Raw genomic sequence first — 16,854 nt, forward strand, 5'->3', positions numbered from 1 at the left:
CAGTGGCACCCAGGAAGGCCTGGGTGATGTCCCGGGGGTCCTGCAAGGCTTGACAGCATGGGGGGTCTATGGCGGCGGTGGCAGTCTTCATGAGCAGAGAATGAGAGTGGAGAAGGGCATGATTATGAAAAATGTGGCTCTGAGTGGGGTTTAGGTGGGACATGGGTGTCGAAGTCCGACGTGGTCGACGTCCAGAGTTCCCCGAAACTCCCACCAATTTGGGGCCTCGGGGATTTTGGATGTCTGGACTAGTCCGGCCCAATTTGGTGAGTCGCGTTGGATGCCTAGAAAGTTCTAGGATCATCCGGTCTGGACATTTGGGGGCGATTTGGTGAGTCCCCTTGGAGACGCCCTAAGTGGGCTATGGACTTGCTAATCCTCACTAATCCCCTCCCTGAATTTCAGGGTGTGAGCCTTCCATTCCCTTCTCTTTCGCATCAGATATTGCCACCTCATCATGTAACTTTTATTTTGTAGATTGGTCTCTAGCTGTAGGAAAGCTCTTATCCAAGTGAGTGGAGGCCCTTTTATTTATAGGATATAGTTTTCGAAATTCTGGCCATGTTACATCGGTGCCCTTGACTTTATTGAGTTTTTGACATGCCAGGGGAAGGGAGGAAAACTGCAAAGGCATCTAATCACCCTGTTATTGTTTCATGCGCTTGTTGTTCTTGCAAATTCTGTAGATGTGCTAGTTCAGTGTTCCATATGTGAACTTCCGCATATAAGATCAAGATCAATATGTCTACCACAGCTGTAAAGTAATTTATATCTGAATAAACGACATCAAAAATTGCTAATTAGTCTAACAGAGGCTACAACTATGTATAAGTAAATCAAATTAACGACGGGCAACCAGACATAAATCATGCTAGCTACTTCTCTACGTACGAAATCGACTATGAGAACGAATAATCCAGATCATTCCTTGCATATGGCCGTCCTTCTAGCTATCACTTCGATGATGAGAAGAGAAGATGCCGTCCAAGCTGATGCCCGTGCTACCGCTGGAGTTGAACATGACGTCGGCGAGGTCCAGCGCCGGGTAATCCGTGTCCCTCGCTGCGGTGGACACGCTCGTCTGCACGCCGGCGCCGGAGCCCGCTGCCACAACGCCCTGGAAGCTTGCCGGCATCCCGCCGACGCCGAGGTGCATTGATGTCGACACCGCCGCCTGGTCGGTCTGTGCCATGAAGTGGTCCGCAGGGGCGAGGCCGGAGCCTGTCGCGGCGGTCGGAGAGTTGGTAGCGGTGGCTGTGGCGGTGGCGGTGGCGGTGGGAAAGTTGAGCAGCGGGGTGGTGGAGGTGAGGCAGCTGTGGCTGCCGCAGTACGTGACCTCGTACATGAAGGGGTCGTCGTCCAGGCGCTGCACCTTCTTCTTGGCGTCGCACCCGTAATAGTTCTTGTGGGTGCACCGGTAGTAGCTCCTGTTGGTTACACCATGGACGCAGTTTGATCATCACAAACTCAGATTGTCACGTATACTATGCAAAGCCTATTAATTTGCAAATTGCAAACATGCACATAGTGTTTGCACGAATGTTGGGTTAAGTAATTAAGTACTCCTTTTTGGTCAAACTGAGAGCAAAATTTAAGTTGAAGTAGTGTGCTACTGAAATCTGCAGTCATAATTCTGGAAGTGTGTACTACACTGTACACTCTATTACGCTCCAGAAATGTCCAGTCTTCCATGAAATTACGGAGTTGCTGACTAATCAGGTAGTGAATATATTTACTGTAAAGCGGAAAATTATGGAACAAACTGATTTGAAATGTGAATCAGTAAATTGGCCCCCCATAGACGGAAGTTGATAAGTAGCCATTTTGTTACCTGGGGAACCTGGAGCCGAGGATGTCCTTCTGGCCGTACTTGCGCCACGTGTAGCCGTCGTCCGGTGGAAGCTCGGTGTTACCCATCCGGTGTGCCGGCACCAACATCGTCTCCCTGTGCCCGCTGTCCCTCCTAAAACATACAGTATTATTTAATTAATACTCCCTCCGTCTCGTAATATAAAAATGTTTTACACACTACACTAATATAAAAAACGTTCTTATATTATAGGACGGAGCGAGTATTAATTAGTACTCTAGGAAACTCAAACAAATTTACAATTTCTTGCACAAACTAGCTAATTAGGTCTTTAATTGATTAATTATATCATTCTCAAAAATAATATTGGGTTGGCTATTGAACGGCTGTCCAAAAAAAATGATGAATTCAGTTGAATTTCCCTCAATATCCAACGGACCACGGTTTTCTTCTTCCTCATTCAACACCTGCTCGTCGACCCGCCCTCCGATGGCGGTAAAATCGCCTGCTCCCGCCACATGCAGTGCTCGCCCCCACCAATGTGTAGCCGTTGCCCCAGCATTTCCTCTAACCCCGACATGATTCGGTCGCTGATGACCCTCCCCCACCCCCACCTGAATCCGTCAACTTTAGACTCCCCACACCCCACTACCGGTGACGCCCGCTAACACGTTGTACGTCCTCAGCTCCGGATCGCTCTTGGCTCGGCCTCACTAACATCACCACTTCTCACCAACGCTTGCCCTTTGGGCGCTGTCTCCGCCTCGGAGGTGCACATATTCGACCGACGTGTGATTTTTTTTTAAGCGAGGGTTTTGGCGAGCTCCCTTCGAAAAGTTTCAGCCCTTGTACAATTCCTTATTTCCACTATATGAAAAGGCGGGGCTCTCGTTGGTTCCTAAAAGAAAGCAAGCGCATGAAGAATAGCCAACACGACTAATTATAAGTCATAGATCCTCACCGAGTCTTATACTAATCTCCCCATATACCCGACATAATTAAAAGTGCATGCTTCGGGTCGCCGTGTAAACCCTCGTGTCGTCTACCTTCCCCGTAGCGCCCGACGACTTGGCCAGAAATTCGCCCCTACGTCGCTGTCGCAGAGAACATTCGCTGCGCGCGCGGGACTACGAAAGTTTCCGAGCCATGACGTGGTAAAAGGTCCCCGTGTTTGAACCGTTGACCCACAAAATCTAACGACGACGGACGACAGTGCCGTACGTGGTACGTACGGGCTCACGCACGTACCTCCTCCTGCCCTGCCGTGGCTGGGCCGTCGGCGGAGACCTGGACGACGCCAGCCTCCTCATCGGGCCGCCGGAGGTGCCCGCGACGTCCGCAGCCGAGCGCACCGCGTGTGGTGGCGCTCGCGCACCGGCCAGCATGTTGAACGGCTCCTGCAGACGCGTCGCGGTTTCCCCGAGAAGCTGGCTGGCGCCGGCTGCTTCCTCCGTGCTGCGCGGGCGCAGGAGGTCCAGCGGCCCGCCGCCGTCGAGCGGACGCGCCGCGGCCACGTTCACGGCGCCCACGCCGTGGTGCTGCAGCATGCGGATGGCCGTGTTGTAGGCGCGGACAATGCCGTAGCATCGCGCGGCGAGGTAGGCCGGGTCGTTCTGGGCCGCGGGGAGGTCGCCCATGAGCTCCCCGGCGAGCCGGAAGGCGTCCCCGATCTGCGACAGCACGTCGTCCATCCCTCCTGGCAGGTCGCCGCCGTGGATGGCCGCGATGCCTTCCCTTAGACGACGATCGAGGTGGCCGAGTAGTGGTGCAAACGGAGGACCGCCTGAGTGCGGCGCAAGGACGTGCATGAAATTGCGCTGAGATTTCGCGCTACGAGGTTGGGCAAAGTGGGTGCAAAGATTTTGTGTTACGCGTACGGGTTATATAAGTGAGGGAACCACGGCACCATAAGCAGTATAGGAAACAGCGTGGCACCTACTTGGTTAGCAGACTAGGGCGGGTACCGGAGAAAGAACGGGTCATTGGTCAGTCAGGGGACTAGATCAATTTACTACTAGCTTAATAATGTTGGCTATTGCTGGTCGGGTGGTCATTTTCTCACTACGGTTTGCATGGTTTGGGTCATGGGGAAGACCTTGAAAGTTGAAAGGGGCATTCCAACACATGGAAGGGTCTTAGTTCCAGCATCTAGTTTTCTTCACTCCTTTGGCCAAGGACTTCTCGAAGGTGTTTTTGTTGTTCAGCCTTTTTCGTTTGTATAAGATTCCCGCAAACTAAAAAGACTGACTGGCGCGGACGACAACACCACTAATATATATGTGATCTTTGTTCAGAACGAAGACACAAGTAGGCCCGGGCTTTCAACTAATAAAGTGCAAACCAACACCAGACTGATAACAAAGTTATACATAATTTTAACACTAATTAAACATATAATATATTTTTGGAGCGAGCTCTGAAAGGATAAAGAAACACAGAAATAGAGGTGCTCAACAACAGGTACACAGACTTGAGTATGACAACAAAAGACAGTAAGTGACAGCTATGGAAACTTTTTTATTATTTTAATAAAAGGGGTTTCCCCTGGTTTCACCTTTTTTTGCTCATGGAAAGCAAACCACACAATGTCAGTTAAACAAGCATATATGATGTACCTGGGTGGCAACCCAGGTTCTAGGCACGGGTTGTTTTCAATTTGGTCAGCTTATTTTGTGGAATGAAATCATCAACATGGGAGAAAACTACAACATACAAATGGAATGGGACGACCACACTTAATCCCATTTGGTGTAATATTTGGAGGCTATCTTGCCCGACAAAGGTTGATTTTTTTTTTGTTTGGCGTACGTTGGCCTCCCATGTCTTGCTACCCTTGCCAATAGGCACTTTAAAGTTTCACCCAAATGCCCCTCTTGTTGTGCTGCCCCAAAGCACTTGTTGTTTCTATGTAAAAATATAGCTAGGGGTGTTTGGAAAAGGATATAGATGGCCAAAATTATTAATAGAGCCTATGAGGTTGACTGTGCTGGTGAGGTGGTGCAGGAATTCTTACTTTTATTGCCGTACCAGGATTTCTCCAGTTTGGGTCTTCTGAATGCTCGGGAGATGATCGTAATTACGACCTGGTATTTATGGTGGGTAAGTTGTAAATTAGTTTATGGAGGGGTAGTTCAAGATGCTTTTCCTATAACGACAAACTATGTTATCGCGTCCTATCCAAAGGCTACCATGAGAAGAGAGGGGTGGATCTACCCCCCTTGGGTTTTGTCAAACTTAACGCTGATGCTTCTTTTGATCAAGACTTGCTTAGGGGTATGACGGGAATGGTCTTGAGGGATCATAAAGGAAACTTCATCGCTGGAGGGGATGGAAAGATCGAGGGTTGTGCAGACATCCTTGCGGCTAAAGCTTTGACGCTCAGATTCGGTCTTGCCCTTGTGCAAAAGGGTAGGATGCAACCGACTCGTTACTAATTTTGACAACCTAGAGGTTATTGACACAATGAAAAAGAGTGGTCATTCTTAGGGGGCGGCGACGATTTTCAACGATTGCTATCATTATGTTTGTGACATTGCTATAGCTAGGAACGAGCATTGTAATAGGGAAGCAAATAAAGTTGTTTATGAGCTTGCTAGCTTGGCTAGATTTTTGTTGACGTTGGATAGATTTGAGGAACCACTGATTAAAATGTACCCTTCCTCATAAATGATGTAACTGTCATTTCCAAATGAATAAAGTTTTGGGTGTTTTGTTTCAAAAAAAAGAAAAGGTTCTAGGTACTCTAAAGAGTTTTACAACCAAACTTATTACACGAAAAGGGGAATGCTAAAGAAAAGGAAGTACATCAAGAGCAACATGTTTCATCAATTGCATATGAACCATATGGTGCTAGAAAACAGTATTTGATGACTTTCCTCATCAACCGGATTCACCGGAAGAACTAACCCCAAGAAATTTGTCGAAGGTTGAGGGTTTCCTACTACCAAATCAAAAGTGAGGCGGCTGGCTAATCTCGCCCGTCGTCTCATTCCCACTCTAGTTCTGCCCCCTCTCTCCAGATCCTTCACCGAAGTGGTAGCTATGGGCTCCCGCGACGAGCGTTGCGCCTCCACGCGCCCCATGGAGCCCTTGGATCCGGAAGCGAAGAAACGGCGGGATCGCGAGATGTGGGACAAGGCCCAGCGAGATATGCAGGCGCGTCAGCAAGAGCGAGATGGGCATGAGGGGGATTGAGCATCAAGAAAGTAAAAAAATAAGAAGGCGGGACAACGTCGGCGGTGATAGGAGCTGCAGCACAAGCCTAGGAAGCACTTGCACTACGGAGACCGGGTTGGGGCCCCCCTCACCAAGTGGACCAATGATTAGAGCCCGTGCACAAGCTATTGAAACTGAGGTTACCTCTCTCCGCTTTGAGCTTCCTATGTATCCAAATGAGACATGCCTCAAGTGGAAACCCTTTGCATACTTAGGTACCAAGGAGACTGTTGGGGAACGTAGTAATTTCAAAATTTTCCTACGCACACGCAAGATCATGGTGATGCATAGCAACGAGAGGGGAGAGAGTTGTCCACGTACCCTCGTAGACCGACAGCGGAAGCGTTATCACAACGCGGTTGATGTATTCGTACGTCTTCACGATCCGACCGATCAAGTACCGAACGTACGGCACCTCCGAGTTCTACACACGTTCAGCTCGATGACGTCCCTCGAACTCCGATCCAGCCGAGTGTTGAGGGAGAGTTTCGTCAGCACAACGGCGTGGTGACGATGATGATGTTCCACCGACGCAGGGCTTCGCCTAAGCTCCGTAATGGTATTATCGAGGTGTAATATGGTGGAGGGGGGCACCACACACGGCTAAGAGATCTCAAGGATCAATTGTTGTGTCTCTGGGGTGCCCCCTGCCCCCGTATATAAAGGAGCAAGGGAGGAGGAGGCCGGCCCTAGGAGGGGGCGCACCAAGTGTGGAGTCCTACTAGGACTCCCTAGTCCTAGTAGGATTCCACCTCCCATATGGAATAGGAAAAGAGGAAGGGAAAAAGAGAAGGAAGGCAGGGGGCGCCCCCCTTCCCTAGTCCAATTCGGACCAGACCAAGGGGAGGGGTGCGGCCACCCTTGAGGCCCTTTTCCTTCTTTCCCGTATGGCCCAATAAGGCCCAATACGTATTCCCGTAACTCTCCGGTACTCCGAAAAATACCCGAATCACTCGGAACCTTTCCGAAGTCCGAATATAGTCGTCCAATATATCGATCTTTACGTCTCGACCATTTCGAGACTCCTCGTCATGTCCCCGATCTCATCCGGGACTCCGAACTCCTTCGGTACATCAACATACATAAACTCATAATAAAACTGTCATCGTAACTTTAAGCGTGCGGACCCTACGGGTTCGAGAACTATGTAGACATGACCGAGACACGTCTCCGGTCAATAACCAATAGCGGGACCTGGATGCCCATATTGGCTCCCACATATTCTACGAAGATCTTTATCGGTCAGACCGCATAACAACATACGTTGTTCCCTTTGTCATCGGTATGTTACTTGCCCGAGATTCGATCGTCGGTATCTCGATACCTAGTTCAATCTCGTTACCGGCAAGTCTCTTTACTCGTTCCGTAACACATCATCCCGCAACTAACTTATTAGTCACAATGCTTGCAAGGCTTATAGTGATGTGCATTACCGAGTGGGCCCAGAGATACCTCTCCGACAATCGGAGTGACAAATCCTAATCTCGAAATACGCCAACCCAACAAGTACCTTTGGAGACACCTGTAGAGCACCTTTATAATCACCCATTTACGTTGTGACGTTTGGTAGCACACAAAGTGTTCCTCCGGTAAACGGGAGTTGCATAATCTCATAGTCATAGGAACATGTATAAGTCATGAAGAAAGCAATAGCAACATACTAAACGATCGAGTGCTAGCTAACGGAATGGGTCAAGTCAATCACGTCATTCTCCTAATGAGGTGATCTCGTTAATCAAATGACAACTTATGTCTATGGCTAGGAAACATAACCATCTTTGATTAACGAGCTAGTCAAGTAGAGGCATACTAGTGACACTCTGTTTGTCTATGTATTCACACATGTATTATGTTTCCTGGTTAATACAATTCTAGCATGAATAATAAACATTTATCATGATATAAGGAAATATATAATACTTTATTATTGCCTCTAGGGCATATTTCCTTCAGTCTCCCACTTGCACTAGAGTCAATAATCTAGTTCACATCGCCATGTGATTAACACCCATAGTTCACATCTCTATGTGATCAACACTCAAAGGGTTTACTAGAGTCAATAATCTAGTTCACATCGCTATGTGATTAACACCCAAAAAGTACTAAGGTGTGATCATGTTTTGATTGTGAGATAATTTTAGTCAACGGGTCTGTCACATTCAGATCCGTAAGTATTTTGCAAATATCTATGTCTACAATGCTTTGCACGGAGCTACTCTAGCTAATTGCTCCCACTTTCAATATGTATCTAGACCGAGACTTAGAGTCATCTAGATTTAGTGTCAAAACTTGCATCGACGTAACCCTTTACGACGAACCTTTTGTCACTTCCATAATCGAGAAACATATCCTTATTCCACTAAGGATAATTTTGACCGCTGTCCAGTGATCTACTCCTAGATCACTATTGTACTCCCTTGCCAAAATCAGTGTAGGGTATACAATAGATCTGGTACACAGCATGGCATACTTTATAGAACCTATGGCCAAGGCATAGGGAATGACTTTCATTCTCTTTCTATCTTCTGCCGTGGTCGGGCTTTGAGTCTTACTCAATTTCACACCTTGTAACACAGGCAAGAACTCTTTCTTTGACTGTTCTATTTTGAACTACTTCAAAATCTTGTTAAGGTATGTACTCATTGAAAAACTTATCAAGCGTCTTGATCTATCTCTATAGATCTTGATGCTCAATATGTAAGCAGCTTCACCGAGGTCTTTCTTTGGAAAACTCCTTTCAAACACTCCTTTATGCTTTGCAGAATAATTCTACATTATTTCCGATCAACAATATGTCATTCACATATACTTATCAGAAATGCTGTAGTGCTCCCACTCACTTTCTTGTAAATACAGGCTTCACCGCAAGTCTGTATAAAACTATATCCTTTGATCAACTTATCAAAGCGTATATTCCAACTCCGAGATGCTTGCACCAGTCCATAGATGGATCGCTGGAGCTTGCATATTTTGTTAGCACCTTTAGGATTGACAAAACCTTCTGGTTGCATCATATACAACTCTTCTTTAATAAATCCATTAAGGAATGCAGTTTTGTTTATCCATTTGCCAGATTTCATAAAATGCGGCAATTGCTAACATGATTCAGACAGACTTAAGCATAGATACGAGTGAGAAACTCTCATCGTAGTCAACACCTTGAACTTGTCGAAAAACCTTTTTGCGACAATTCTAGCTTTGTAGATAGTAACACTACTATCAGCGTCCGTCTTCCTCTTGACGATCCATTTATTCTCAATTGCTTGCCGATCATCGGGCAAGTCAACCAAAGTCCATACTTTGTTCTTCATACATGGATCTCATCTCAGATTTCATGGCCTCAAGCCATTTTGCGGAATCTGGGCTCACCATCGCTTCTTCATAGTTCGTAGGTTCGTTATGGTCTAGTAACATAACCTCCAGAACAGGATTACCGTACCACTCTGGTGCGGATCTTACTCTGGTTTACCTACGAGGTTTGGTAGTAACTTGATCTGAAGTTACATGATCATCATCATTAACTTCCTCACTAATTGGTGTAGAAGTCACAGGAACAGATTTCTGTGATCCAATAAGGGAGCAGGTACAGTTACCTCATCAAGTTCTACTTTCCTCCCACTCACATCTTTCGAGAGAAACTCCTTCTCTAGAAAGGATCCATACTTAGCAACGAATGTCTTGCCTTCGGATCTGTGATAGAAGGTGTACCCAACTGTCTCCTTTGGGTATCCTATGAAGACACATTTCTCCGATTTGGGTTTGAGCTTATCAGGATGAAACTTTTTCACATAAGCATCGCAACCCCAAAATTTTAAGAAACGACAACTTTGGTTTCTTGCCAAACCACAGTTCATAAGGCGTCGTCTCAACGGATTTTGATGGTGCCCTATTTAACGTGAATGCAGCTGTCTCTAATGCATAACCCCCAAAACGATTAGTGGTAAATTGGTAAGAGACATCATAGATTGCACTATATCCAATAAAGTACGGTTATGACGTTCGGACACACCATTATGCTGTGGTGTTCCAGGTGGCATGAATTTGTGAAACTATTCCACATTGTTTTAACTGAAGGCCAAACTCGTAACTTAAATACTCTTCTCCACGATCAGATCGTAGAAACTTTATTTTCTTGTTACGATGATTTTCTGCTTCACTCTGAAATTATATGAACTTTTCAAATGTTTCAGACTCTTGTTTCATTAAGTAGATATACCCATATCTGCTCAAATCATCTGTGAAGGTCAGAAAATAATGATACCTGCTACGAGCCTCAATATTCATCGGACCACATACATCTGTATGTATGATTTCCAACAAATCTGTTGCTCTCTCCATAGTTCCGGAGAACGGCGTTTTAGTCATCTTGCCCATGAGGCACGGTTCGCAAGCATCAAGTGATTCATAATCAAGTGATTCCAAAATCCCATCAGTATGGAGTTTCTTCATGCGCTTTACACCAATATGACCTAAACGGCAGTGCCACAAATAAGTTGCACTATCATTATTAACTTTGCATCTTTTGGCTTCAATATTATGAATATGTGTATCACTACGATCGAGATCCAACAAACCATTTTCGTTGGTGTGTATGACCATAGAAGGTTTTATTCATGTAAACAGAACAACAATTGTTCTCTAATTTAAATGAATAACCGTATTGCAATAAACATGATCAAATCATATTCATGCTCAACGCAAACACCAAATAACACTTATTTAGTTTCAACACTAATCCCGAAAGTACAGGGAGTGTGCGATGATGATCATATCAATCTTGGAACTACTTCCAACACACATCGTCACCTCGCCTTTTACTAGTCTCTGTTTATTCTGCAACTCCCGTTTCGAGTTACTACTCTTAGCAACTGAACCAGTATCAATTACCGAGGGGTTGCTATAAACATTAGTAAAGTACACATCAATAATCTGTATATCAAATATACCTTTGTTCACTTTTACTAGTCTCTGTTTATTCTGCAACTCCCGTTTCGAGTTACTACTCTTAGCAACTGAACCAGTATCAATTACCGAGGGGTTGCTATAAACACTAGTAAAGTACACATCAATAATCTGTATATCAAATATACCTTTGTTCACTTTGCCATCCTTCTTATCCACCAAATAGTTGGGGTAGTTCCGCTTCCAGTGACCAGTCCCTTTGCAGTAGAAGCACTTAGTCTCAGGCTTAGGACCAGACTTAGGCTTCTTCACTTGAGCAGCAACTTGCTTGCCGTTCTTCTTGAAGTTCCCCTTCTTCCCTTTGCCCTTTTCTTGAAACTAGTGGTCTCGTCAACCATCAACACTTGATGTTTTTCTTGATTTCTACCTTCGTCGATTTCAGCATCACGAAGAGCTCGGGAATTACTTTCGTCATCCCTTGCATACTATAGTTCATCACGAAGTTCTACTAACTTGGTGATGGTGACTAGAGAATTCTGTCAATCACTATTTTATCTGGAAGATTAACTCCCACTTGATTCAAGCGATTGTAGTACCCAGACAATCTGAGCACATGCTCACTAGTTGAGCGATTCTCCTCCATCTTTTAGCTATAGAACTTGTTGGAGACTTCATATCTCTCAACTCGGGTATTTGCTTGAAATATTAACTTCAACTCCTGGAACATCTCATATGGTCCATGACGTTCAAAACGTCTTTGAAGTCCCGATTCTAAGCCGTTAAGCATGGTGCACTAAACTATCAAGTAGTCATCATATTGAGCTAGCCAAACGTTCATAACGTCTGCATCTGCTCCTGCAATAGGTCTGTCACCTAGCGGTGCATCAAGGACATAATTTTTCTGTGCAGCAATGAGGATAATCCTCAGATCACGGATCCAATCCGCATCTTTTCTACTAACATCTTTCAACATAATTTTCTCTAGGAACATATCAAAAATAAAACAGGGAAGCAACAACGCGAGCTATTGATCTACAACATAATTTGCAAAATACTATCAGGACTAAGTTCATGATAAATTTAAGTTCAATTAATCATATTACTTAAGAACTCCCACTTAGATAGACATCCCTCTAATCCTCTAAGTGATCACGTGATCCATATCCACTAAACCATGTCCGATCATCATGTGAGATGGAGTAGTTTCAATGGTGAACATCACTATGTTGATCATATCTACTATATGATTCACGCTCGACCTTTCGGTCTCCGTGTTCCGTGGCCATATCTGTTATATGCTAGGCTCGTCAAGTTTAACCTGAGTATTCCGCGTGTGCAACAGTTTTGCACCCGTTGTATTTGAACGTAGAGCCTATCACACCCGATCATCACGTGGTGTCTCAGCACGAAGAACTTTCGCAACGGTGCATACTCAGGGAGAACACTTATACTTTGATAATTTAGTGAAGGATCATCTTATAATGCTACCGTCAAAACAAAGCAAGATAAGATGCATAAAGGATTAACATCACATGCAATCAATATAAGTGATATGATATGGCCATCATCATCTTGTGCTTGTGATCTCCATCTCCGAAGCACCGTGCTTGTGATCTCCATCTCCGAAGCACCATCATGATCACCATCGTCACCGGCGCGACACCTTGATCTCCATCATAGCATCGTTGTCGTCTCGTCAATCTTATGCTTCTACGACTATCGCTACCGCTTAGTGATAAAGTAAAGCATTACATGGCGATTGCATTGCATACAATAAAACGACAACCATATGGCTCCTGCCAGTTGCCGATAACTCGGTTACAAAACATGATCATCTCATACAACAAATTATATCACATCATGTCTTGACCATATCACATCACAACATGCCCTGCAAAAACAAGTTAGACGTCCTCTACTTTGTTGTTGCAAGTTTTACGTGGCTGCTACGGGCTTAGCAAGAACCGTTCTTACCTACGCATCAAAACCACAACGATAGTTTGTCAAGTTGGTGTTGTTTTAACCTTCGCAAGGACCGGGCGTAGCCACACTCGGTTCAACTAAAGTGAGAGAGACAGACACCCGCCAGTCACCTTTAAGCAACGAGTGCTCGCAACGGTGAAACCAGTCTCGCGTAAGCGTACGCGTAATGTCGGTTCGGGCCGCTTCATCTCACAATACCGCTGAACCAAAGTATGACATGCTGGTAAGCAGTATGACTTATATCGCCCACAACTCACTTGTGTTCTACTCGTGCATAGCATCAACGTAAAACCAGGCTCGGATGCCACTGTTGGGGAACGTAGTAATTTCAAAATTTTCCTACGCACACGCAAGATCATGGTGATGCATAGCAACGAGAGGGTAGAGAGTTGTCCACGTACCCTCGTAGACCGACAGCGGAAGCGTTATCACAACGCGGTTGATGTATTCGTACGTCTTCACGATCCGACCGATCAAGTACCGAACGTACGGCACCTCCGAGTTCTACACACGTTCAACTCGATGACGTCCCTCGAACTCCGATCCAGCCGAGTGTTGAGGGAGAGTTTCGTCAGCACGACGGCGTGGTGACGATGATGATGTTCCACCGACGCAGGGCTTCGCCTAAGCTCCGCAACGGTATTATCGAGGTGTAATATGGTGGAGGGGGGCACCGCACACGGCTAAGAGATCTCAAGGATCAATTGTTGTGTCTCTGGGGTGCCCCCTGCCCCCGTATATAAAGGAGCAATGGAGGAGGAGGCCGGCCCTAGGAGGGGGCGCACCAAGTGTGGAGTCCTACTAGGACTCCCTAGTCCTAGTAGGATTCCACCTCCCATATGGAATAGGAAAAGAGGAAGGGAAAAAGAGAAGGAAGGAAGGGGGCGCCCCCCTTCCCTAGTCCAATTCGGACCAGACCAAGGGGAGGGGTGCAGCCACCCTTGAGGTCCTTTTCCTTCTTTCCCGTATGGCCCAATAAGGCCCAATACGTATTCCCGTAACTCTCCGGTACTCCGAAAAATACCCGAATCACTCGGAACCTTTCCGAAGTCCGAATATAGTCGTCCAATATATCGATCTTTACGTCTCGACCATTTCGAGACTCCCCGTCATGTCCCCGATCTCATCCGGGACTCCGAACTCCTTCGGTACATCAACATACATAAACTCATAATAAAACTGTCATCGTAACTTTAAGCGTGCGGACCCTACGGGTTCGAGAACTATGTAGACATGACCGAGACACGTCTCCGGTCAATAACCAATAGCGGGACCTGGATGCCCATATTGGCTCCCACATATTCTACGAAGATCTTTATCGGTCAGACCGCATAACAACATACGTTGTTCCCTTTGTCATCGGTATGTTACTTGCCCGAGATTCGATCTTCGGTATCTCGATACCTAGTTCAATCTCGTTACCGGCAAGTCTCTTTACTCGTTCCGTAACACATCATCCCGCAACTAACTTATTAGTCACAATGCTTGCAAGGCTTATAGTGATGTGCATTACCGAGTGGGCCCAGAGAAACCTCTCCGACAATCGGAGTGACAAATCCTAATCTCGAAATACGCCAACCCAACAAGTACCTTTGAAGACACCTGTAGAGCACCTTTATAATCACCCATTTACGTTGTGACGTTTGGTAGCACACAAAGTGTTCCTCCGGTAAACGGGAGTTGCATAATCTCATAGTCATAGGAACATGTATAAGTCATGAAGAAAGCAATAGCAACATACTAAATGATCGAGTGCTAAGCTAACGGAATGGGTCAAGTCAATCACGTCATTCTCCTAATGAGGTGATCTCGTTAATCAAATGACAACTTATGTCTATGGCTAGGAAACATAACCATCTTTGATTAACGAGCTAGTCAAGTAGAGGCATACTAGTGACACTCTGTTTGTCTATGTATTCACACATGTATTATGTTTCCTGGTTAATACAATTCTAGCATGAATAATAAACATTTATCATGATATAAGGAAATATATAATACTTTATTATTGCTTCTAGGGCATATTTCCTTCAGAGACAACCATGCAGAAGCTACGGAACAAGGCCAAACTAGGACAAAAGCGGAGCAAGGAGAAGAAGAGGCAGTTCCCACGCATGGTTGGACATCCAGACTCCTACCCGGACAATCTGGCTACCAACCCAGGAGTCCGGGAAGGCAATAGTGGGTTCTCGGTGAATCCGGACCATTCGAGTTCCTACCTAGATCATCCGGCCATTGCCCGAACAATCCAAGTAGCTACTCGGGCAGTCGGCCCTGCTTGCATGCAGCCCGCCCTTAGTGGCTATGTATCCTTCTCTCTCACCCCCAATCCAACTTGTATTATAAATAGACGCCCCCTCGTCCTTCCCAAGGTTAGCAAAGCATACAGATGAACTAGAAGAGAGAGTTTCCTCCTTGTGTCCCCTCTTTGAGGAACAAACCTCCTTGTGGAGAAGGATCTCACCATAGATCATCAAAGCCTCCTTAAGGAGAAGGAACCCTTAAGTGAATCACTAAGACCTTCATCTTCCCTTGTGGATTTGAAGAACTACCCTCCAAGACCTCATCTACTTTAAGGGTTTAGGATGAACTTTACCCTTATTGCTATTTTTCCTTTGGTTTCATGTATCTTGTGGATCTTATATATGTGTATGTGATGAGAATGGATGTGTGATTGGACTTTTCTTGATTGTTTCCCTTTTAGTTTTTGAGTGTTCCTCTTGATCCCCTCCAAGTTGTGAAAGATTGGGCAACCTAGGGGGCCTACACTATATAACCACCATACCACCCTCGATGTGGTATGTTGTGCCCCCTCCACCGCCGCCGGGTCCTACCGCCATCATTGGAGAAAGGAGAGGGATCACGGGAGCTCGGGCTCGCGAGCAAGGATGAAAGCGAAATGGAGAGAGTGAGGTAGCGCCCTATCGGAAACATCTTGGTTGAGCCAAGCGTGCGCCTCTGACCGAGGCCATCCCGACCCCACTGTTAATGGCCGTTTCCCAGCGCCATCACCCCTATCGCCGCGTGCGTGAGTTGCCATGTCAAAAACAGCTTAAAAAATTGCTCAATGTTTTTTGCCACTGTCAAGCGGTGTGTGCGGTGAAAAATGCCATGAATTGGAAAGTGTTGGTTTTCTGTAAATCAGGACACGCATATGGTGGTTTTACGCATGTGACTCCTAATTCTAGGAATCTTCTGACATGTCTCACCGTGTATAAAAAGTAAAGATGCCAGTTAATGTACCCGACTATGCAAATAGGATTAATGTTTTAAAGGAAAAGCTCATAGTCCTTTGTGTTAATTCGTGAAGAAAGGCCTACCCCGCCGCGAACGTCCTCTCCTCAGCCGTGGGCATGCGAGGGGAAGCCGACGTCATCCGAGACCGTGCGTCCACGCTTGGGCCGAGGCGCGTCTCGCGGGAGCGGCGCTGCCCCAACGGCCAAACTGCCTCCATCATGCACACGGCGCTGCGTCGTGCTCGTCAACAACGAATGGGCAAGGTCCGCGAGAGCCGCCGCCGCGCCGCTCACCACCCTCGCTGGTTCGCTAGTCAACGCGCGGCGTCCCCTGGTCACTGCGAACCTCGGCGTGGTGCTCTGGCCGCCGCTGCCCTGTTGGCGCCCGTGCGTGCTCTACGCTAGCAGCTTCAGTCAACGCATGCGTGCATGCACTGGCACTGGAGCGTGCGTCCGTGCACCTGCACTACAGCCGCTCCCTTGGTGACTGCACACCTCGGCGCGTGCGTGCGTGCACCGGCACTGGAGCAACGCTAGCGGGCGAGCTCGGCGCGCGGCAGAGAGAGGAGCTACGGGCATCCGCTGCTCCACGCCTACCTCGCCAGCGCTCCATGTAGAGGCGGATGAACTGGTGCTGCTCACGCTCATCACCGAGAGGAAAAAGATTGGTGCCCAAAAGCTGTTCGATGGATTGCCTCGTTGAAAAAG

General features: G+C 46.6%; 1 protein-coding gene across 1 annotated transcript; it reads right to left on the minus strand.

Moving 5' to 3' along the window:
* Window positions 1-761: 761 nt before the first annotated feature.
* On the minus strand, window positions 762-3,645 carry LOC123141040 (WRKY transcription factor 55). Its single transcript, XM_044560285.1, has 3 exons — window positions 3,059-3,645; window positions 1,832-1,963; window positions 762-1,427 (listed from the first exon to the last, which is right to left on the minus strand). The coding sequence occupies exons 1-3, from the start codon at window positions 3,616-3,618 to the stop codon at window positions 947-949; spliced, it is 1,173 nt and encodes a 390-aa protein (XP_044416220.1). The 5' UTR covers window positions 3,619-3,645; the 3' UTR covers window positions 762-946.
* Window positions 3,646-16,854: the final 13,209 nt, after the last annotated feature.

This window comes from Triticum aestivum, chromosome 6D (assembly GCF_018294505.1).
Source record: "Triticum aestivum cultivar Chinese Spring chromosome 6D, IWGSC CS RefSeq v2.1, whole genome shotgun sequence".
NCBI lineage: Eukaryota > Viridiplantae > Streptophyta > Magnoliopsida > Poales > Poaceae > Triticum > Triticum aestivum.

Coding starts and splice junctions, on each gene's coding strand:
- LOC123141040 (XM_044560285.1), bottom strand. CDS start 3,618: ATGCACGTCCTTGCGCCGCACTCAGGCGGTCCTCCGTTTGCACCACTA. Junction 1,964..3,058: donor CCACGGCAGGGCAGGAGGAG/GTACGTGCGTGA, acceptor TGTATGTTTTAG/GAGGGACAGCGGGCACAGGG. Junction 1,428..1,831: donor CTCGGCTCCAGGTTCCCCAG/GTAACAAAATGG, acceptor TGTAACCAACAG/GAGCTACTACCGGTGCACCC.